Source organism: Amia ocellicauda, chromosome 9 (genome assembly GCF_036373705.1).
Source record: "Amia ocellicauda isolate fAmiCal2 chromosome 9, fAmiCal2.hap1, whole genome shotgun sequence".
NCBI lineage: Eukaryota > Metazoa > Chordata > Actinopteri > Amiiformes > Amiidae > Amia > Amia ocellicauda.
Genome location: NC_089858.1, coordinates 6,993,821 through 7,019,051, shown reverse-complemented (window position 1 = coordinate 7,019,051; position 25,231 = coordinate 6,993,821). Strand labels below are relative to the sequence as shown.

Here is a 25,231-nt window from a genome sequence, read left to right as displayed (position 1 = left end):
CCATACCTCCTGTAAAAGCTTTTTCTACATCCTTTTCTGAATCACACAGGCCTGCATTTATGAAAGAGTCCATCCCCTCGAAAGGACACGGGTGAACCCGCAATCAGGCGACACAGAGCAGGTTCTCAACATGTTGTTCTTTCCACTCGAAGAATTACACAATAGCGTATTAGTGGCTGAGTACTTCTGCTTCACACTTAACGGGTGAATTGCTCAGTACCACCTGATTGCATTTTAAAGAGGATATTTTCATATATATATAAATATATACACGTGATATGTCATCTCCGAGATAGGATTAAGAAACAGAAACAAAGCAACGATGCTAATAACGGTTTTAAGGACAGGTAAGGAGAGCAGAAATGTTGAAAGCAAGACTGATTTAATTAATATTTCATAACTGTTCACAATGAGACTTGTTTTCTCACAGCTAACAAACTGCTAAATATAAAGCTAGTGGTTTATTGAGAATTAATAAATCTAAGGAAAGTGGCACTGGATACTCATCCAGTTTGAAATAATTATCCATAGGCTAATTCTCACTGCTTTTACACTGGGAAATACTGAGACTGGAAAACTGTGTACCTTAACAGAAGACCTCGTTCTCCAGAAACGCCCTCAGTGATTCAGACCAAATTATACTATCACTAAAAGGCGTCAGGGGATTTGAGCAATGTGACAAAAGATAATTAAATGACTAATCTTCTTAAATGTCACTGGGCATTTTTTCAGCAAGTATCTTGAGAACAAGTACCTAAAAACAAGCATCAAAAACAACAACACAGAAATAAGCAAAGTACAGTTGTGTGTTCAGGCTTGTTGCAGATTTAACCTTATGAATTAACCTGACCTTTGAAAACTAATGGTATCCATGGTTTCCTTCACTTGAAGTGTATTCCTTCCTAAGCTTGACAAGCTCTCATATTAACCCTTTCACTGCAGTCTTGTAGGTTTGGCCAGTCATTTTCTGTTTTACAGCTTTCTCATACTGCTTGTAGATTTTATAAATTGGATTACACTCATGTTTTGAAAGGCTTTTTAAAGACCAAGAACCACTGAGTTTTTACTGTATAATATGACATACAATAGATGTACCTAATGTGTTTGTTTCTATATTATGTCTGGGCGTAATATATAAATAATAATAATAATAATAATAATAATAATAATAATAATAATAATAATAATAATAATAATATATTTGTATGCCTTCTTGTATGTTACATCCAAATTCCTTTTCTAAATCCATATATTCAGGGTAATAAATTAACTCCTTCTGCATCAGTCATAAAATGCATAGTAAATATATCAATTTGTAAGATAATTACTAAGAAACAGTAAACACTGCACAAAAGCAACCTGCCTACAACAATACATGATTTATAAAGGCCTTTGAGATATAGTCATGCTGTTATGATACGTAGGTTAGATCCATAAAGGAATTACTGTCATATGCATCTCTGTCTTCAAGTGGTTTCTGTAGTCTGCCGGCAGTTATTCTAATATGTTGTCATTACGATTATGAGGAGTCGCCAAAATCGAATTTGAAAAAGCCAGAAAACTGTATATCGAATATTAGGCTTAAAAAAAAGAAAGTTATTTTAGAGAACTGATACCGTCAAGAGTCTACTCAGGACAAATATACAAACATCAATACAAAGGATGCACAGTTTGTCAAATTTAAAATCTTTGGGTTAGATAGTCATTCAAAAACTGAAGACCATAATCAGCCTTACATATCTCATATGTGGCTTTTCCAGATTCCTGTCATGTGACCTGTTGTGACAATGTCTAAGGAAAGCTGCCCTTGACTGAAAATAACCAAACCAGTCATGTGACCACTCTTGCATGGCCTTTAACCCAGGATCTCAGTCATAGTGTGATGGGACAGAGATTGTGTTTTTCAGTCAATGCACCATTTACATTTCATATTACTTATTTTTAGGTTTTCCAACATGGAATTAGAGACTCCATAAATAAAACCTGGAATGGAATAAACTGCAATGCAATTAAATCAACCAAAAATAAAACTGATTTTAAATTAATAAATAAATAAAAATAAACTTGCTCACATCCTATGAACCAGTGATACTCCGTTCTGGTCTGAGAAGCCCTGCATGGTTTCTAGGTCACTTATACTCTCCAAAGGCTATATGCTTTCAAATAATGGTAATTTACCTCAATTCATTAAATAACCGATTCATTTCAGTCATCATAGCATAAGGTGCTACAAAATCCAGAAGATCCCTCAGCTCTAGAGAACCAGGAACAAGCAGCAGTCTTCAAATCCTAGAGATGCTAATTTAAAACGTAACTCGGGCGTGACGAACCCCAGTCCCCAGGGCGCGCAGTGTTTTCTGCATTTGGTTCCGGCTTAAAATCTCAATTACTGCAATCTAATTTGCTCCTTTAGCTACACTTAACACTTCTCAAGGTCTTTTATAGTTGATCATGTAAAATATGTGCTTAATTTAAGATGCAGAACATACAAATACCCGGAGGTTAAGAGCGCAGAATTAAATTGGTCTACTTTTATTAAAAAAAAAAAAAAAAAAAAAAAAAAGAATCATCATCATAGATAATTAAACCTTGCATGACAAGAGCCTGTCAACACAGACACTCCAGGAATAGTGAGGAAAGTCTTGAACTATCATTTCTTTTATGGATAATACTGCATTACATCAATCAATTGTACTTGTTTTCCAAGTTTCAGTGCTAAATATATGTCCTTTTGTACAGCAACACAACAGTAATTTCAAATAGTTATTGGAGGCAACTGTCTTGAACCATAACAACATTGAGTAACTTTATTGTAAAACTCCCCTAGAGCTTTTTAAGTTCTGCATATCACCACTCTGATATCAATTCGACCTACAAGTCACTTCTTGAACTTTCATAGTCCAGTGCGTCATCAACATCCAATCAGAACTCCCCCGATAACTGTGCTTCCACCTTCCAGACAGGTATGACTCTCTGGCTTCAAATAATTCCAGAGAAAAATTACAGGTAATTGTATTGTAGCAGACACAAATAGCTATAGTCGATTAGTGAGGACCTGATAACTCTGCAATGTCCTGATTATACATTTTATGCAGGACAGATTCATCTGGGGAGGACAGGAGGCTAAACAAACCAGCGAGTGCCCATTACAAAGTCTGCTGGGTATAATACCACTCGTATGTCAAGGCATATGAAGAAAACACCCTGATAAAGCCATTACACTGTGATATGGATATCAGGGAACATTTGTGGTAATTTCTCCGTCAAGTGTTTGAATACAGTTCTTTCATTCTACCACCTAGTGTGATTCTTTTATCTTTAAAGTCAGAAGCACTGCCCAAGGGGGAGGGGTTTCAGCACACTTCCTTAAAAACCCGATCTGAAACGTCACTCTATCAACGCTGCCATTGGCCCCTGCGCTCGTCAATCAGAACAGGTCCCTTCCCATTTCCTGTTCTATAAAACATGACGTCTGCGAGATTCATCCTCTTTTGCAATTTCGCCTGGACCTGAGAACGTGAGCTTTCTGTGTCTGTGTGTTGAATTAGACCTTACAAACTGCATATTTCATCTGGCTGGCTTCACTAATAGTGTTGTTCACCACCGTTTTGCTACATCTCTGTCTCTATTGTGTGTCTTATTAGTTATACTTATAGCTAATTTCGATCCTGTCTGTCCACGCAGAGGAACTCCGGCTGCGCTTTTGGTTTCAGTTTCAGTTCACAAATAGAGTATTTAAAAATAATAATCGCGTTAATATAGTGCCATATATTATCCGATTGCTTGCTGTATTGATTTTTTTGTCCACAGGGCTTTATCCTCCACAGCAGAAGCGCTAGCAACAGCAGTAGAATCCGAGGCCCGGCCGTCCAGCCTCAGCATGTCGTAAGAGATTTCACCCGCGAGAGGTGCTCCTCCATCGGCTTGAGCGCGCAGCCCACGGCTGTGCCTGTAGGAGATCTCGCTCTCTCAGCTTGCTGGGATCGAGCTCTGCTGCGCTCCACAATCTGCAGGTGCAGCCTCGGTTCCGGGCCCTGCTTCGACTGGTGGGCTACTACCCTTGCCCCCGGACCCCACGTCACCAGGTGTCCCCGGAAACCCTGGCACACACGGTGTGGTTAAGCCTACAGACCTACACAGCACTTGTATCCTCGTGTTTGGAATATACAGTGTTCTGTCCGGCAACTGCAAGGTTGCGTCTGGTTGGTGTTGCAGTGCCCCCGTGTCCATAAACGTTGCCGGGTGGAGACGCACTTACAGAGACGAGCCCGCTAGGCACTCCACTTTCAGTTGCGTTTCAGGCGGCGTTTCAGTTGTTGTGTGCCGCAGCACGGCTCCCTGGTCACGTGCGTGTGCACTCGGCGAGGAGCTCCTCTCGCCCTCGCCATTGCACTACTTGCGGCCGATGCACCTTGCCCGCCTGGAGTGGGGAGGTCCTCTGCCCAGTTTGTCTTAGCACCGACAGCGGTGTAAGTCAGCAGCGGAAGTTTTGGGCAGTGATCCAGAGGGCCGTGGACTGCTTGCAGATCCCCTGGCCCTCTAACCCCACCCCCCCCACGCTCCAGGTTCAAGAGGGAGCACCGGCAGCAGCAGAGAGATAGCGGTGGCGGCTGACCTGCTGGTCAATGTGATGCATCACGGCGCAAGGGCAACTGGATGCTCCTTGGGAGCCATTGTGGTGGCGCGCCACCAGCTCTGGCTGTCACAGGGAAGACGGGTGCCTGTCATGGACAGGACCCACCTCACAGATGCGCCCATATCGCCAGGCTTTACTTTCGGCCCCTCCAAGGAGGAGATGCTGACCAGGGTCTACCCTGTTGCACCCTCTGCCCAGTCTTGCAGGCAGCCTTCTGGAGCTTGACGTCTGTCGACCTCGGCTCCCAGGCAGCAGTCCAGCCCCCTGCCGATCTTTGAACCAGCAGGCAGACGCCCCCCACAGTAACCCGACCCCCTTGAGCAGTGCTTCCGACTTTAAAGATAACGATAGGTTGCGCATGCAACCCCGGTTATCTGAAAAAGGAAACACTGCCCAAGGGTTGCAAGGTCCCGTGGGAGTCCTAGCTTCCCTACAAAAGAGGATGAAACTGCGCAGACGTCACATTTTATAGAACAGGAAGTGGAAAGGGACCTGTTCTGAGTGACGAGCGCAGGGGCCAATGGCAGCTGTGATTGAGTGAAGTTTATAATCGGGTTCCTACGGAAGTGCGCAGAAACCCCTCCCCCTTGGGCAGTGCCGGGGGGCAGATAACCGGGGTTGCATTCGCAACTTATCATTGCCCTGCTGACCTCAGTATGTGCAAATTACTGGGCTAAATAGCTGAGCGATTTAACCAAGGTCATGGATGTTGTCACTCAGATTTGCATAGTCATTCCGATAAGACCAATGAAGTACATATCTAAGATCTTATGACCACTTACTCTAAACAACACACTACATTTTGTGAAATATCGCTAATTGTATCTCGGTATCCTAGTTTCTTCCTTCAGATACTCAGCATCGGTTTGACTTACAAATATACCAATAACTCTGTGTCCAAATATCCCACAGAGCTGATCAAGCAAAGTTGTGATGAAGCCTCACTTTTGCCTTCCCAATGTAGAGGATGGAAGTGGCCTAGCTAACTAAAGTTCTCTAAAATATAACCACTACCAAATCTGTTTCCTTGGTCTTGTATATCATACCCATAATGGAAACAAACAGCGAGCACGCCCCATCTAGCAGAAACTGTGTGGGTTGGTATAATGAAGAAATGGGCTGTTGATGGTGCCACAGGACTGAAGCTAGGAAACACTGTCCTAACCAACGATAGCCCACCCCAAGCCCAGCAGTGCTCAGCCAGACCACCCAGTGACATGTCCTGGATTTAGGCAGGTAGGAATCCAAACAAAGGCTTAAATTAGATGAGCCCCATTGCTTTTCCGGTTTTGTTTTAATAAGCTTGCCAATTAAAAAGACTGCGGAGTAGATCTATGCCTTAGCCTTAAGAGTAAATCCCATAAGTGGTTTAAGGCAATGTATGCGTATAAAGGTTTGAATTTTATTACTATTTGTTTACACTGCTGAAAATCAGGAATTGTCTCTTAATGCAAACATTTATCAGGAAAATAATCCAGCAGCAACCTTACAATTACAATTTATTGCAGTGTGCAGTCTTTGGATAACAGGGATTCATACTTGTGGGAGTCTACTGTAATTATTCATTGGATGAAACAGTTGGCGGGAAGCACACAATGCAAAGTTGGAAACTATGTATTGCCCCCCACAATACAATCAGTTCCATTGCAAGATTGTCCAAAAGTTGAATTTAAAATAGGGCTTGAATTCATCGAGATTGACCCAGAACAGTCGGATAACCTTCATACTAAATCTTACTGATTCACAAACAGAAAATAAAGTATTTCAACAAAGTGTTCTCTTTAATACAGGCAACATACACATTGTATACGTTCTGTATCCTCAGACCCAAGGGCTGTTCATAACTCATTTTTCCGATCTCAGTGGGTGACCCCAGGCTGCCATTCCGTGTCACGGTAAACAATGTCTACATTCTATATAACCTCCGTTGCCGGCAAATATTGTGGATCATTTGCTTTAAGATCGCTTTTGTTGTTCCGATAGATTCAAGGTCAACTCGAGGCCTTTAAATTAATTGCTAAAATTTTCAGGGCCCCGTCTGCCTTGTTGTTTCATAGAGACAGACAGCAGCTGTTTGGTCATTTTTCCTTTTGAGAGCATCATATTTGAACATATACTCCTTCAATGGACTGTATAAATCTCCATACATTCAACAGAAAAAAATACAAATACACAGTGGAATGTGTGAAAAGGATTCTGGGATATTAGCACCAGATCATTTTCTGGAAAAACACTTATATGTGAGATGCTGAAATAGAGCATTTTAATCGTTTAAATTTCGCTAGTGAGGAAACATGCTTGCTTTTCCTGATTTCTTCTCAATCAAATGTCAAAAACTCTGTAGCTAAAAATGTTTGTTTCTTATATCACCATTATTAATAAATCTTGATTTAAATTATTACATTACTAGAAGGGCTTTTCACCAAAAGTCACATAGATACGTAGACTAATATTAGACCTAAACTCTGATTCAACCCTACTTCACCATTAATTATAGAGATCATTAACAGGCCTTTTCGAGAGAATGAAAACTTATTGACAGAATGTGCTCAGGAGAAAACAAATAGTATTTCCCTTTGTGAAATATTATGTTTAGCCAATATAAAAGAACAAAGTATGAAATTAAATAACAAATACATCTAACCTCAGTCATTTGGGATGCAGCTCCTACCAGAAGCTCAGCATTAACTTTTGAACAATATGCACCACATACTCATTAGTGTTAAATACCATTAGGGCTCATCCTATTACTGGCAGAATAAGCATTTACTGAAACATCTTTTGTATCCCAAACATGCCCTCAACGAAATGATACAAACATATAAAACCACATCTTTCTATTTCCAAACACCACCAAATGAAGAAAGAAGAGATGAAGGTTTTATAAATAATTTTTAAATTCATATGGTCCACATGTCTCCTAACACAATGGAGAAGGACAGCCATCAGTTAAAAGTGTGTTGATTCGAAGTCCAGTGTGACTTCAGTCATTTGGTTTCTCCCGTCTGCAAAGTCCAGATCAGTTAATCCTGCATTTGTAGAGTCTTATCTTACCCAGATTGCTAATCTCACCTACAAAAGGTCAAATCCTGGTCAGGAACAGTGACGGAACAATTTATGACGGGGGGGCACATAACTGTGAGCGACTGAATGACAAGCTCAAAGGGACATCTTGTCCTTTCACCATAAAAGAGCATGAGATTTACAACACAAGGTCTGGCTAGTGTATTCTAAAAGCAACTTGTAATTTTAGGAGATAAGGCCAATGTGTAAATTGGTACATTCATTCCAGGTATCCTGAATTCTAGTTATAGAATTAAAATGATCTATCAGAGCCAAAACTGGTACAAAACTAGACTATTTTCAGAAAGTTTTTGGTCTTGCACAAATGGAACCAATTGCCAGTTAACATCCAATGTGCATCATGGGTAAATAAGAACCGTAGGAGGAGAATTCCAGAACTTTTAAATTCCAAACTGAAGAGCTTGCCGTTTATCTTTGCAGTTGACTGTGAAATTTCTTCAATTGCCAAGCCCGGAATGTACTGTTCAGTAATGTAATCAAATCATTGCATTTTGGGTTCAAATTGGGGGATGAGTCTTTCAATACTGAGGAAGAATGGGAGAAAACAATTATATCAAGGCAATTGTCTATTTGTTTTCTAAACAAAAATGAATTTAGGCTATATATCCCAATATATAACAACTCAGCTTCAAGAAGCAATATTACCGAAGTAATTGTGCATATATTTTAAATGAGAACATAAGAACATACGAAAGTTTACAAATGAAAGGAGGCCCTTCGACCCATCGTGCTCGTTTGGTGTCCATTAATAACTGAGTGGTCCAAGGATCCTATCCAGTCTGATTTTAAATGTTCCCAAATTTTCAGCTTCAACCACATCACTGTGGAGTTTATTCCAGATTGTCACAACTCTCTGTGTAAAGAATTGTCTCCTGTTTTCCATTTTGAATGCCTTGAAGCCCAATTTCCATTTGTGTCCCCGGGTGCGTGTGTCCCTGCTGATCTGGAAAAGCTCCTCTGGTTTGATGTGGTCGATGCCTTTCATGATTCTGTAGACTTGAATCAAGTCCCCACATAGTCTCCTCTGTTCCAGGGTGAAAAGGTTCAGTTCCTCAGTCTCTCAGTAGGACATTCCCTTCAGACCTGGAATAAGTCTGGTTGCTCTCCTCTGAACTGCCTCTAGAGCAGCGATATCTGTCTTGAAGTGTGGAGCCCAGAACTGTACACAGTATCCAGATGAGCTCTAACTAGTGCATTGTACAGTCTGAACATCACTGCCCTTGATCTCAATTCTACACGTTTGAAAATATACCCTAAGACTCTGTTTGCCTTTTTTATTGCTTCCCCACATTGTTTGGATGGAGAAAGTGAGGAGTCCACGTAGACTCCTAGGTCTTTCTCATGCGTTACTTCATCTAGTTCTATTCTTCCCATAGTGTAATTATAGTGGACATTTCTGTTACCTGCATGCAATACCTTGCACTTGTCCACATTGAATTTCATCTGCCAGGTGTCGGCCCACAACTGAATATTATCTATGTCCCTTTGAATAGCCTGTGCTGCCGAGATTGTATCTGCTGAGCCACCTATTTTAGTATCATCTGCAAATTTGACAAGTTTGCTAACTATCCCAGAGTCCAGATCATTAATATAGATTAGAAAAAGCAAAGGCCCCAATACTGATCCCTGTGGAACTTCACTAACAACCTCACTCCAGTTAGAAGCGACTCCTCTAATCGACACCCTGTTTCCTATACATCAACCAGTTCATAATCCATCTACTTAAATTACTCTGAATGCCTACAGCTTCCAATTTGAGGATCAGTCTTTGGTGTGGACCCTTATCAAAAGCTTTTTGAAAATCTAAGTATATCATATCATATGCTTTCATGTGATCTACAGCTGCAGTTGCATGTTCAAAAATTCTAATAAATTAGTAAGACATGATCTGCCTCATCTAAACCCATGTTGACTATCTCCAAGAATATGGTTTTCATTAAGATGCTCCTCTATTTTCTGTCTAATCATTTTCTCCAGCATTTTACAGGTGATGCAGGTGAGACTGATTGGTCTATAATTTCCTGGCTCAGTTTTGTCCCCTTTCTTGTGGATTGGTATGACATTTGCCATTTTCCAGTCAGTTGGCACATCCCCTGTTCTAAGTGTCATTTGGAATAATTGAGTTAGCGGCCTATAAATAATTTCCCTCATTTCTTTAAGTACTGTTGGAAATATACCATCTGGCCCAGGTGATTTGTTTTTAATTTTAATTCTGCTAGTCCCTGTAAATATGTCCCAATACAGATACCACTTAAAGACTGACTATCCTAAACAAGCCAGGATAAATGTATTTTTTCACCAAATTAATTTACAAATGCTGGCAAAATGTTTTTGTAAGCAAACATCTGGTTCACAGCATAATGCCTTACAGAGATTGTTTACACATGCAAGGTTGTTCCAAATGGAGGGCTTAATTAAATTAGTTTACAGTATTCAAAGTCAAAAGCCACGGCAGCTTTATTGCCATGGTAATTTCAGAAGAGAGGAAACTACTTCATGTGTTGCCAACGTAAATAAAATAATACAAGCTGAGGATCCGATTGCACCTGGGTGCCCTTATTAAATACCAAGTTCATTGTTTTATGAAGCCGTAAAGAATTTCTTCAGATGCGCCTCAAACACAAATTGGAGAAGTTTATGACTTCTTGCTTCCACCCTCGTTTATCACCACAGACCCCTGACAAAGGGCATTGTGTTTCACACTGTCATTGTTACTGTACCAACTGGTCTGCCTTTACAGTAACACTTTTCACACTCCTCGCATTTATGGTCTTCGCATTTGAATAGGAGTCTGCTTCCCAAAGGACCAGGTTACTGTACATGAAAGAGCTTCAGTCCGTGCCAACGCCCGTATCCAGTTCAAATCTATGACAGGTCTGCGTAATCTAGTCCTTATTGACTTTCTGTTAATAATGTGTGCGTTTGGAGATTGAGTATTAGAGATTAATAATGTACGATCATCTTTTTTTTCTCTTCAGTGTTATGAAAGCCAAAGCAAAACACTGCTTTTCACCAACTGTATTCCCACTTATGATGGTTTTAAATGTTTCTTACTTGTGGCCGGTTTTCTATCAGGGCTTTTCTTCTCTTTGCTAAAGTTGTTTAGATTATGCCTTATCATAATAATTATTCCAAAAAATGCTGAAACACTTCTTATTGGGCAGGAAAAGACTTTCCATATGCTTTTAAACCCCCTAGCGAAAAACTGCTTTGAACGGCATGAAACACTAAACATTTTCAGAATAGATTTAGGCTTTAAAATTAACTTTATTAAACAGATCCAAAAGACAATTAACACATTATAAACGTATACACCAAACCATATAAACCAGCAACCCGGCAAGAGATGCTAACAATTAAATACTAAAATACCCTCAAAACACCCCCACCACCCTAACATACTGCCAACTATTCACAGGCAAAGATAAATACAAACAAAGAAACCTTTTCAGAATAACAGGTACAGAAAGATGGTTGAAAGAACCACAAGCTACAAAAACAGGAGAAACCACTGTGATCAACACCATGCTTTTGGTAAAGATACAAATATAGAAGACGTCTTTGGTATTTTAAAATGAGCAGAATAATGCAATCTGGCTATTTTTAGTTTTTTGGTTGATCTTTTCCTCACATCATTAGTGGAGGCTGAGCAGGTTCTTCTGTACTGGAAAATATTACAAAGACATCAGTGGCAAGGATAAAGACCTTCATTGGTTGGAAAAGATGCATTACACTAAGGCAGTGATTCCCAACCTGTGGGCCGTAGAGGTACTACAAGTGGGCCGCAAACATATTTTTAAATGCTTTTAAAATAGGAATACATTTAAAAAAAAAAAATTATAATAATTAGGCCTGTCTTGGAAGGTTCGAAGGTTCGTTCGGTCTCCAGACCTTCGAAGGTTTTGAAGGTTTGTCACGTGACAATCCATCTTTTTTTTTTCTCTTGTTGATAGAAATTGGCTGTATTCGAAACCGCATACTACACGTACTACATACCAACATTTCAACATTACTGAAATGTTGGTATGTAGTACGTATAGTATGGGTAGTATGCAGTTTCAAATACAGCCATTGACTTCAGATGTCACTCGTAGTCTATCTACATTAAAACATTTGATTTGTATAATGCCCATTACTTAAAAGTTGAGGAATATAACAAAGTTAAAAACCGTTGTGTCACCAGGTATTGGACCAAATTAAATTTAAACAATGTATTTTGAAAATGTACGATTACACTGATAATTTAACATTTTTTTTTCTTCTGAAAGAGTACTATCCCCCATCTATCAGCATGTATGTGGACCACTCTGTGTTATTCTGCATTATCATTTCTTTATCTGCCATCATGCAAAGTGTTGTGCAATATAATGCAAACGTAAATAAACTAAACAAATGTCTCAAAAAACATCTGTTTGGGATTTTTTGCTAAATGCACATAAGACACCGAAAAAGTTGAATGTAAGCTGTACAACTGAAAAGTGTATATCACGGAGGAACTACCTATCTCCAGGATCATTTAATCAATGGAAATTTAAATTAGTATGCATAATTTATTAGGATTAATTGGTCAATTGCAACAAACTGAAAGCAGCGCACTAACTGGAGATGATCCCGTGGTTAGTAAGCAGCTCTGTACTAAGTTCATTGCAATTTACCCATTATTATTATTATTATTATTATTATTATTATATACTGAAAAATATATAATGTTGACACAAACTGTAGAAGGGAGTCTTTTTCTTTAGTTAACCCAACTATTAAGGTTACTGTGTTCCAGTGTCTTTCGTATTTACTATTTTCAGTATAGTTGTCTTTTTTTAATGTTACTGAACACCGGGGTTTATTCATCAAGGGTTTTACACCATTTTAATACCAATTCATTATTTCCGACACTATTTTCTGTATTGAATAAAATACAAATTAAAGATAACATGCATACGTCACCACACATACAGTTTATTAAGAGCTTTTACTAGAAGGTTAACATGTTTCATGTAAATTAAATCAATAGCCTACCTATATATAAACCGTGTGCTTGTAAAAATAAATTAAAACACGATTACTGTTCAACATAACACATTTTAAACTACACAGGGATGTTTTATTTTGTTTATATGGATTAATTGTAAAAAAAAAAAAAAAAAAAAAAAAAAAAGGATTTCATTCAATTTTATACACTTACTAGCTAATGTAACGTCATTGACACATTATGCAAATGTATTTAATGTATTTAAATGTATTTAAAAATGAGTTTTTTAATGGATTTTGTGGGTACTGGGCCTCAAAGATTTATGATGTTGATCAAGTGGGCCTTGGAATGGAAAAGGTTGGGAAGCCCTGCACTAAGGTACTAACTTCATGGAATTAAAGGGAAACTCCTCCTTCCTTTATCAATTCCAGAAGCTGAAGATACACTAAAGAGAAAACCCACACAACTCACCATGTAAATGTAACTGACAAAGACACAGTGAAGATCTGTAAAGATTTAGGTTTAACATATGTTTAACAGTAAGTCAATTCAATTTAAAGGAATGCAAAATATTAGATACAGGTAACAGGAATTTCATGCATAAATGACCAATGAGTGGTAATTAAGAGTTTCTGTAGAATCAATGGACTCATCCAGAGGAGGCAAGTAAACACTTGCAAGTTCAGCAGGTTATTCACATACACTGAGAAAACAAAAACAGCAAAAAAAGGTGCTTAATTCAGATCGAGGGAGATAATAAACGCACCAGTGCAAAGAATACGGTTTATACGGGTCCACACAGCACAAAAGACTGTGGTGACAAGCAAGCAGAATAATCCCAAGACTGAAAGGTATGTCATACATGGAAAGGTTAAAAGAGCTAAATCTCCTTAGCTTAGAATAAAGACGACTTGGGGGGGGGGGGGGGTGGCGGGGATTTGTCTGTGGTATGCAAAATCCTGAAAGGCAGCGACAATGTCAAACCAAACGATTACCTAAAATATCAAAATACAGGTCAGCACACAGGGACACAAACGGAAATGATGTACAATAGGGAAAAGCAGACACTGTTACCTATATGGATCTCTTGCTATACCGATCTGCAAAAATAAGTGGTGAACGCTGATTTTCCAAGATCCTTCCAGAAATGGTTTATTGAGGTTCTTGGATCAATATCTTATGCGCATACAAGACGGGCTGGTTAGTCCTTTAACTGTTACCACATTTTAAATAATGTTCTTAAACAAAAATCAATGCAGAAATAACATTATAGTATCACATATAACAGGAGATTAATCAACATGGGGAAATACAAAATTCATTACACCTCTTAGTGGTTAATAGTAACTACAGATTACTGGTTTCTATCTTTAACGAAGGTTACGCACTCTGGTGAGACACTCATCACAAAACTCTTCCCAGATGAAGTGTTAGATGTAAAACAATTTCAACCCATCATTTAGGTTAGCCCTCAGCAAAGTCTTCAAACAGAGGTGCTGCTTTTACCATACAGTACGTTTAATGAAGCAAAGAACTCTTTCCTTTTAAATTCAATGGAACTGCTCCCACGCTGGCCTCCAAGCTGTTAAGCTGTAAATTAATTTGTCAAGATCAAATGCAGGCAAGATAAAAGGGTAAATCAATAGAACCCTGGCAGTTTGTTACGTGATACTTCTGATCAATCCAAAGTAACATTTGATGGTATTTGTACGAAAAAATTAATTAAAACACATACATGCATACATAAAACAGTAACTGGAAACTCATTCTTTTCACCCCCCAGAATTATAAGGCACACGTGATCAGGGAAGACTAGCACTGATTTAAATGGAACTACCGAGAACAGTAAGGAATTAGTTACAGAAATATAGCTTCAGTACACGGTCTTAATCTGTTTTAATTAAAATGCCCGATAAATTAAAATGCCCATAAAGCGAACACAGATTTCACCAATACATTCATTTGCGAAATTAGTTTCCTGAAGTATACATCTGACACCGGATAACAAGTGCTGTTGAGCATACTAATAGAGAAGGGCAAAAAGTACATAGACAAGCAGCTCATAAAGGCTGCAATTATAATAGGTCATCACCAAAGCATACTTTCTGCCGTGTCTATCTTGCGACTGGGTGCTGAGTGTTCAAGGGATACAGAATCTCAAAGGTCTGGCCTGAATAAGCTGGAACAGCCACTTTCTGACACAGAGGCTGATCTGTCCTTCAGTCCTTTGCTGCTGCAGATACAAGAATCGCCTCAATGGCGAGTGGCCACAGCAGAGGCATATAAATACATTTAAAAAAAAAAAGCTTGTCTTCTCCAAGTAGATTACATTTATTGGAGGAAATATACTCCGGATGAGCAGGACAGGACAAGTTACTTAAATTCTGCCTGACAAAACTCCAACCACTAATCCCCAAATCATCAGTTTAACTTCCTTCTGGGATCAGCACATCAACAATTACAAAAAGGCCACTTAGTCCTTTTACACAGTGTGACATGGATCAATTTATAATCCCTGCTGTTTTTTCCAATTTTGTTCCTGATGTGTCTTTTTTTGCTTTATATTTGTTTTGTTAAGTCTTAACTATATCTGCAAAAGCGGTTACACCCCATATTTCAGCTTTGTTTGGATACGAGGATTTCCAGCTTACAGTGTACAGTACTTTCCGTTCCAGATTTCACTGGCATAACAGTCCCTTGCCAGAATATAAAGCAGAGTTTCACACTGAAATGACATGAAAAACTAAATAGATTTATCAGACAATATCCGTACATTTTGTCTCTTATAATTAACATTACTGAATGATTTTAAAAGTGTTAGTTACATTTCATAAACAAAGACTAGAAGCATTTCGTGATGTTTTTTGCATGAAGAAATTCACTTGAAAGCAATAACAAAATGTTGTTTCTTCCAGTTCACAACCTTGCCATTTGTTCTCAAACTTCTCAGGGTACATTTGAAAACAGTAGCTGTAGTCATGGTAATGTAAATGTTAATTACAAAAATGTTTCACTCATTTAATTTCTCTCCTTTATGTCACACTGCAATTGGGCTTATTCAGCTCTGATTAACTATATATATCCACTGGATATCAGTGGAGAACTTGGTAAAATTAAATCTATTTCAGAGGTAGAGTCCTCAAATATTTATTGATTTTTTATTTAATCCCAGATGTTATGACATATTTCAATCTGTTATATCCATTTATTTTCGGTGTGTTGAAAACGTCCAAGATATAGTTTGTTGCGGATAATCTGATGACAGTCCTCAGATATCTGTTCTCAGGCACTGAAACGTACTGAAATTGATAAGTATTGCTTATCAATGCTTTACTAAACTGATTAGGATGAAATCTCTGCTCAAGACATTTTAACAGTTTTATCAAATCAATACGAGCCAAGTTTTGGGGGGGTTTCTACTGCACAGATTTAATTAAACTCAAAGGATGGGGAATTCAGCAGACAACGGTTTTCTGTGTGCCTCTGTCATGTGTTACGAGACGAGGCCAGACCTGAACTGGGCACGTAATGTACAAGAAATAAAAACATTTTAAATTGGTGGAGAACTTCAGAACTATAAAGGGAGATATTAAGGATAATGTCTTGGCTTTTTTTCTTTTTTTATAACATTTTATGATAACCATGTCAACATCTTTTCAATTTACAAATAAATGCTGCATAATCCCTTCCAATATTTTCCAAACAACGCCAATATGCCATAGAAGGCAGGAAGAAGCAGCAGTTTCTTTTTCACAGCCTTTGAGGGTCCAAAAGCCATTTGGTCAGTCGTTTTTTCCAATATCTTTTATTTTTTTATCACAAGGGAGATCAACTATGAGAAAGTATGTTGCCTAGCAACAGTACAGTATATAATCAATCTATGCAGTCATAGACTTAAAATAATAGTGTTCAATCCATTAAATCGCCCCCAAAACAAGTCCTTATTCACTGGCAATTAAATTAAAGACAAAAAATTGAGCATGCCAGTTGTCAAAACACACATGTCCAGCAATTGAATAAAATATATTCATGGGGGAGTCAACTCATTTACAACTACTGCACTAATTTCTTTCAAGAAGGTACATCGGTTATGTTCACAGGATGTGTAAAATTCTTAACAAGCCTTACTGTGAATGCACGGATAATTCTTCACAATAGAGGTGGAAGAGTTCTCTGGTATTTTGATGATCCACTGAACATCTTATTCATTTCAGACATTCATATTCCAGAAAGTTTAGATGTCTGGAAGGTGCATAACAGATATTCAGAATTGGGGATACTGCTTGAATATTAGTGGCAATGCCTCTCAAGGTTCATGTGGTTTAACTAGTTTCAGAATGGTACAATGGTGCTCCCCTCCTAGCTAGAAAATGCCATCTGTTTTTTGTTTCATTTTTGTGTTTTTTAAGCTTCTTTATTCAATCTAACTGGTCAAATTTATAACAAGTAAAAAATATGTAATATCATGCTTCTATAATCTACAGCAGCAAATGTCCAGTCTTCGGGTGAAGTAATATGTGTGTGTGTCTCAAACAATTAGAACATTTTCACTTTGCAAGTTCCTAAAGCACTGGACAGTCTTTCTGAAAGATTAATTTAGTTTCCACCATACTGGGAGATAAAACATTCAAATACCAGTATGGAGTAGCTGTAATCTGGAAAAGGCAACCAGTCTCTGGGTGGCCCATTCCGAGAAGGACATCCAACACCAAGCAGATGATGAACTGGCTGCTCATAAGTAAAGTATCACACTTCTTTAATACACATCTCGGTGGACAGTGTATAAGAGTACACTTCACTTGCCATCTGTGTTTTCTGCACCACCAGTCTCTGTGGTTTAATATAACTGGAGATCTGCTTTGATTAGCTCCCTGGGGACAAACTATTTCGGGATGGGTTTACAACCAACTTCATCTTTCATGTAAAAATCTCCTAAGCTCACTGAAAGCAATATTGAAGGGACTAGCTTCTGTTTTACAAGAGCAGGAATCTCGAGAGCCCATAAAAAAAGAGAATTCATCACCAGATTAGAATTTTTCTGACTAAGATTAAAGAATAAATGTTGTAAGCCATTTTTCAAAGACAATGCTGCGGATAAACACTAAAACATCCATTCTTGGAATAGAGTTAAGGTGTTCAGAAGTTTGAAGACCATGGATCTGGAGAATTAGAAGCTTCAAAGGGAGCTTGTACTACGAAACAGAATCATACGCAATTTCCTTCCTGATGTTCAGTACTTTTCCATTAACAGCATCAGATATTGCCAGGCAATGTAATTAAATGTGCAACCAGGTTCATATCAACAAAACAGACCCCTCTAGAGTCCACAGCTTGCATGGTCCTTTCACAACCCAAAGAGGAAACAAATAATACCCTCTCTCTCTGTGTGTCTTAGACTCTGACCAGCAAACCAGCACACATCCAGAAACGCATGATTAAAAACATTCTTCAGCCAGACCAGGATTGGTGCGACTGCTGTGCAATGTGGACTTATCAACATAGACGAACTGTGTGGTTGTGAGTTGTGGCTTTTTGTTTTTAATACTCAAATGGTTTATAATGCTTAGTGACCTTTGGACTTTTAAAGAATGAAATCAAATCCATTGAGTTTGATAAAGAATACTGAGTGAAGGTAAAGGTATTAAACACATACAATGTGCCGTCTGGCTGTCAGTAGCAGAGGTGAACTCACAGCAAAAATACACAGTGCAAAATGTGAATTATTTCTCCTCCTCAAAGTATGCTACTGGTAATGAGTTTCTGTGGCCTTGGGTTACACGTTCACAGATTAAGGAAATGTTTAAATTAGGAAAACAAATAAAACCAACCCCATACACTGTGTCTTTCAAGAACGTGGTCCCGGTTATTCTGTTTTCTGCACCACAATGATTCTGCTAAAAATGCAGTTCTACTCATCTGATATGTTATTCTTTCATCCTGCACAATTTAAGGGTGGTGGCAATGCATCAAAATGCATTGCTTCATTGTATTATGATTTGTAATACAAAGCAACACAAATGTAACTTGTTAAGAATAAAAATAAAAAGCTGTATACATCGGTAATTGTATGTAAGGTCTTGATGAGAACCATGATGCGCTGTGCTTTATGATCAGTCAAGACCTCAAACCCACAGAACACTTCTGGGATGAACTGGAACTGCATGCCAGTAAATAAGCCAACTGACCAACTTCACTGCACTGGAAACTACTGTTGGAGGAGGGGACCTGTATTTCTCTAGTCATCTATCAACAGCATTGCAGCAGTCATAGGCCGAGGGAATACACTAATAAATACATTTATGAAAATCTGTCTTTGTGTATTTGTCTGCTAACTGCATATTTAGGGTAATACAGTCTATATGAACACTCTCAGTCACCTGGAAATCTTACACAAGTCCTATAATGGTAAATTTATATTTATAATTGTCCATTTAAAAATGTATAAAAGCAGATAAATCTCTACTAAACATTTTCAACTTACAGGAGTGCAATCATTGCTACATGGAAGGAGATTAAAAACCAAATAATAATGTCTGCTTTCAAAAGGAACCAGAAAGGAAAAAATACGTTATTTTAAAACTGATTATACAATTGTGCATATCCATAGGTATTATGTTAAAAATATATTTTAAATTAAATCAAATCACAAAAAATAATGTTAATGTACAGCAAACAATTGCCATTCTATATCAGTGTTTCGAAAAGGAGAGATTTCATAATTCCTGCCATTCTGAATATTAGCCTAAATAAACTAAATAAATCTTACATTGATAAGTGAACAATACAAAAACAGAGCTATATTCTAGCATACAGCATTTCACTTAAGTCCCTTTTTAATAAATAATGCATGTGAGAAACACAGTTTAGTACATGAAAGAGGTTTTTTACACTGAATACTGAACAAATACTCAACACAGCTCTCCATGGTTTGAATTTATACAGATGAAGGTTATTTTTTTATTTATCTGAAATGTTTTGAGAAGATTTAAAATGTTTCATTTTTGTGTTGTTGTTTAATATATACTGTTTATTAATACATATATATATATATATATATATATATATATATATATATATATATATATATATATATATATATATGAACTGTTTATTAATATATATAACAATCTAAGGGCTGATAACAAACAGTGCAAAATAACTGAAAATTGGTAGCAACACAATTCCAATTCTGTGGAAAACTGCCAAGTAAAAACACATGGCACTTTACTATCATTTTTATTACATTTAAATGAATAAAATTAGATCTAAGGTCTGTAACATACAGAATTATATAAATACATTAATACTGTGTTATTTACACGTAATCAGTGTTGTTAAAAATATTGGCAATTTTTTTATTATTACTACAACAAATTAAAAAGGATAACATTTAGTTCTAATCGTTACTGCAACAAAATATTGCAAAAAAATAATTAAAAAAAATAACTAAAACACAAAAGGATGTACATTGGGGAAAACACTTTTTTTTTTTTTACTACTGAGCCTTAACAAAAACAGTTACATGTAAATATAGTGTATGTTCAATCCAATAAAAGGTTTGTAGTGTGAAAAGTAACTGACACAATTGTGAACAAGCGGGGACTGTAATTAATCAATCTCTTGACAAGCTTGCTGAGCCATACCTACTGCCCTCCCCCGCCAACTGCGTCTCTACTGTACTTGTTTATTGCCATTCACTGACTCAGCAGGGGTCAGACCTACCCACCACCAAAAAAACAATCCCTTCAGAAGAACTCCCACCCACGGTCCCCAGGCAGGTTGGCTCTGGGTGGAACAGCAGAGGAGCGGCGCGGCTGTTTGTTTAGGGGGTTTGAGGACACAAGCCCTTCACTGTATCTACTGCAGCTGCTGTGAGATTTCGGCTTATCAAGGTCTGTGCAACACACACACAGACACACAATAACAACAACAAAGGGATTGTGTGCTTGCCTATCCATTGATTGTTCACCACTACTGTACTGTGTCCGCTTACTGAAATTAAAACGAAGCCAATACGTTACACCACCATTAAGATTCTCGTTTTAAGTTGGGGTTTCTCAAATTTCAGTGACTTCCCCCTTTTAACTGACAACCGTGTCAAACTGCTTCCTTCATCTGGGTATATTTTGCTGGCAAAAAAATCTGATTTGCCTTTTTTTTCTTGTCAAATATTAATCAGTTTTACTACCAGCATACACTAAAGTCATTGCAAATACCATCTTCTATCTCTACCCATTTCAAAATACATTTTCAATTTGATTAGTATTTACAATTTCTAGTATCTTGATGTAGCACGGTTCGTCTACATAAAATCAAAGAAAAACGTATTTACTATTGTATAATTAAATTGTTCATTCATTAGATACTGTCAATTTTAAACCTTAATTTCTCTTAATTTAAATCAGAATACCAGAAATGCAACTTATATAAATAATGGATTGACAAATTAACTGATTCATGAATATTACTTTTCTATTTAGAAAATACATGATTGCTTGGTTTTGGAAAATCCAATGTTTTCAAGATCATATTTTTAAGATTTTCAATTTTATATGACTAATGTAAAGGCATATTTCAATCAAGCAACATCCTAAAAGCTAACATTTGCATCTTCAAAATGTAATAGTTGTAACAATGATTGATAATATTCAGTTGTTAAAATGTGAAAGAGTTTAAAGTTAAAATAAAAGCCTCCTCACGTCACCAAGCATAATTAAATTAAACTACAGTTTTATTTTTAAAAACACAAATTTTACTAAAGAACAAACTATTCTTAAAAAAAACAGAACTAAACTCACAGGAAACAAAAACAACACAGTAGTCGTATGATTGTTTATCATAGTCACAGATGGAAAAAAACTATTCAAGAAATAAACATTTTAATTAAATAATGTTCAGGCAAATCAACTTAAAATGGACAGACATTTTTCATTGATCAACAGCTAAACACAGTTAGTGCCTGTTAGCTTGCCAGATCCATGAAAATGTGATTTTCTCCAAGTCTTTAAAGAATTTTACAAAATGGCTCAGAGACTAAATATGGCTGTTAAAATGTTCTCTCACTATTTTCATATTAACTTAAGGTTTCAAATTCTGATTCTCTTACACCTATATTAGATGGGTTATTAATGACACATAAAGCCAGGACTACGTTTATGTTCAGTATCTAAACCCCTTTTAAATGAGAATGTTTTATCAGATTTAACTTGATCTAATGGCCTTGCTTAAAACACACACACACATTACATTTTTTTACGATCAGCTAATGACGTTATAAGAATCAATACAAAATGTAATAAATAACAATTTGGCAATAATTGATACAAATCAATAAAAGCCTCTTAAAATTAAACCATCCCAATTACTTTTATCACATACAATGTAATAAACTCCTATAATAATATTAATTCAAGCATTCACTTTCCATTTTCTTGGAGTGTGTAAGGCATTTTGGTACATCTGTATTTATGTATTGGTAAAAACATATATTATTTTATCTAACTTGGTGTTTTGTAACAACAACAATAATAATTGTATTATTGAAATATATTTTATGAAAGTTCACAAGTATTTTCTTTTGAGATATGATGCAGTGTCCTGAAATGCACTGAATTAATCATAAGACTCCTAACAGGCCAAGGTTTATGAATACCAGATCACTATCTGAAATTACTTTTGGATCAGAATCTCATTTCATTAGCCAGGGCAGTTCTTTGACTGTGGAGCCCTGTAAACCATGCTAATTATTCATGGGAGGGAACAAAATTCAGTGAGCAAAACAAAACTGAAGGTCTCCATCATGACAAGACGCTTCCTCATACATCACCATCATCGTGCAATACCAATTCGTGCTCATTTAAAGAGAACCCTACAGTTGGAAAGCATCACAGCAAATAAAGAAGAAAGTCTAATATAAATCATGAATAGAGAATTGTAAATGACAAGGTATTGTTTGTCTTTTGGACAGATTCACAACCATATGTAAATAATTGAAGCTGTGCTGGACACTTCCCCTGTTCTCACATGTATAAGGAGATGCATTGCAACTGAAACAGGGCTAAAGATATTGTATGCAGAAAAGATAAAATAATTAATGCAATTACAAATACCTCATAGATCTACTCCTAGAGAGAAAATGTGTTGAATTTTTTGAAACATAAGTGACCAAAAACAATGAATTATCAATCACTATATTTTTATATTTAAAAAAAACAATTCCAGCAAATCCACTTTGCACACCCAGCAGTCAATCTTAATACAATTATAATACTTATAGCCAGCACACACTTATTCAAATCAGCTCAATTAATAAAACGCTTCACTGAAGATGGATAGGATTATAAATAACATTGCACCTCTCCCAATAAAGAAATCCAGTCGCAGGGCTTTATTTCTATAAAAATCTAAATGTTCCCGCACCGCATTTAAATTTCACGCATTTCACTGAATTATGATTGCATTTCATCATGGGGGGGACGCAGAGACCCCTAAACATCTTTCACAATTGTAAGGAGGCTGTATCAGCAGCGAATTGAAGTTGTTAACTATATATTATGGATACAATGTATTGAACTCATCGGAAACGTGTTGGATGTTTTTGTGCCTGTGTTAACAGAGACTTGAGCAGTTCTTCCAACTCAACAAACATGCATGCATGCATTCATACATACATACATACATGCATTCATACATACATACATGCATGCATACATTGGGTTCAAGATTATTTATCCATCAGATCAAACAGAACTTTGTAAACCATATCAAATCAAATGCTTACGAAGGAATTAAACCGGGAAATCGTGACAATGTCGACTATGCAAGAATGTATAGACTTTAAATGAATAACTGAATTGGCAGCTCTCAGTGTGCATGTACGTGTATATCCGTGCTCTACCTGAACGGGGAGAATAATACAATGTATTAACAATGCAGATCAAAGAGAATCTCTTAGTCTCATTTATTGACTCGGGTCAATAAAACAGCCATTGAAATGACCAGGTAAATACCATTGGCGCCCACTTTAAAAATAACCAATCCCCCGACGGTTAATATTTGCTAGGCGTAAAACAAAACGGACGCATTTCTTCGACCGGAGCGCTAATGAGATGTGCGCAATTATTTATGTGCAATGCAAGGAGACGATGCCACAGCTCATTTTACAGGCAGGAATAGCAATTAGCTGAGCACAGTATTAGCCTTTGATAAATACATTAGATACATGCATACTTACAGAGATGGATACATAGAGAGGTTATGTGCACATGGGGGGGGAGGTTACAATCTCACACCGTTACAAAATAGCTCATGTGAGGGACATGGAATTATGACAGTGGATACATTTTAAATATATATATACAAATAAGTGTATCCCTTAACACAGCATGAGCAAGATATCCCCAAGCGCCCCCTGTCCCTGCAAGAAGCCGGCCTATAATATAGAGCAATTAAACGATGCTCTCCGGGTGATAACCAAAGATTATCCCTCGCTTTAACATCCTTCTACCCAATTGCTCCAGGGCGCTTCCCCAAGTTCAAAAGTTCACCTTTTACGATCTCCCAAAGACTACTGACTCAACACATCCCAAATAAACACATTCCTGCTCCTTTCCCTAAATAAAAGTTTTCTCCCTGTGCTGCAAAGGGATACAGCAGTCCGTCTCTCTGGAAATAACTGGCCCCAGTACAGTAAGGCACATGAAGCCCATGTACCATTAAACAGGACCTATAAAGGCAATACTATACTATACACAAATCCACACCTATATGTGTTATTTTGGTTGTTTGTTTTCCTAATTAGAAAGCTCAGATTATGACATTTACAGAAAGTTTTGGTCTAAAATCAAAAGCAGAACTATTTATCTGGTGGGGGGAAATGCCTGTTTCTGAGATGTAGCTATAATTTGCTCATCATGATTTATTTACCGACTGTTCTTTACGTTTAACTTTTTTAATTGATTTGGTTCCTATAATTGTGTGGCGAAAACGAAATGATACAGATGTTTTGCTTTTTTTATTTTTTTGCATTTCCTCAATAGATCTTTTTCTGTGAAACTTGCCTAACGCGTAACGCCGGTGCAGAGGAAATGCATGGCAAATGACATCAAATATTCATTGCAAACGAAATTGAATGGGCAGGGTGACTTACCGTTTACGGACTTCACGTCGTTTCTTTCTGCAAACTCGAACCCATTGGTCCTGTTTTCTATTTCCATTGTCGCGTCTCGGTGGCGGCAGTTGCTCTGTTTCTGTTTTCTGGTCTGTGAGAGTCAATGGCAGCGGCCCCGCTCCATGCTGTTTACTGCTGTCAGTAAACCGAGAGCCTCTCCACGCTCCCTCACACACAAACAGCCCTGCACAGCCACAACCGTGACGTCATGGCGTACCACTTCCCCGTACACTGGAGGAATCATGGGACTTGTAGTTCTTTCGCCAAGCACCGCTTTGACTTCCCTGTGTGCAGAGAAATTGCTCTGTTTATAATTCCTGACATTTTAGAGGCTTATCTCTCATACTGAAATGAAACATTATGAGTTTACTAA

General features: G+C 37.4%; 1 protein-coding gene across 4 annotated transcripts in view; it reads right to left on the bottom strand.

Annotated features, from left to right (window-relative positions):
- The window catches only part of LOC136758489 (nuclear receptor subfamily 6 group A member 1-A), a 175,372-nt gene extending 150,366 nt beyond the window's left edge, over positions 1–25,006 (bottom strand). For 2 of the 4 annotated variants that reach the window (XM_066712896.1, XM_066712897.1), the window contains exon 1: positions 24,838–25,004. In XM_066712896.1, the coding sequence (XP_066568993.1) occupies positions 24,838–24,904 (67 nt within the window). In that variant the 5' untranslated portion in view covers positions 24,905–25,004. Of the gene's footprint in view, positions 1–24,837 lie in introns of all 4 variants that reach the window. The other 2 variants (XM_066712898.1, XM_066712899.1) reach the window with 2 other exon arrangements.
- Positions 25,007–25,231: the final 225 nt, after the last annotated feature.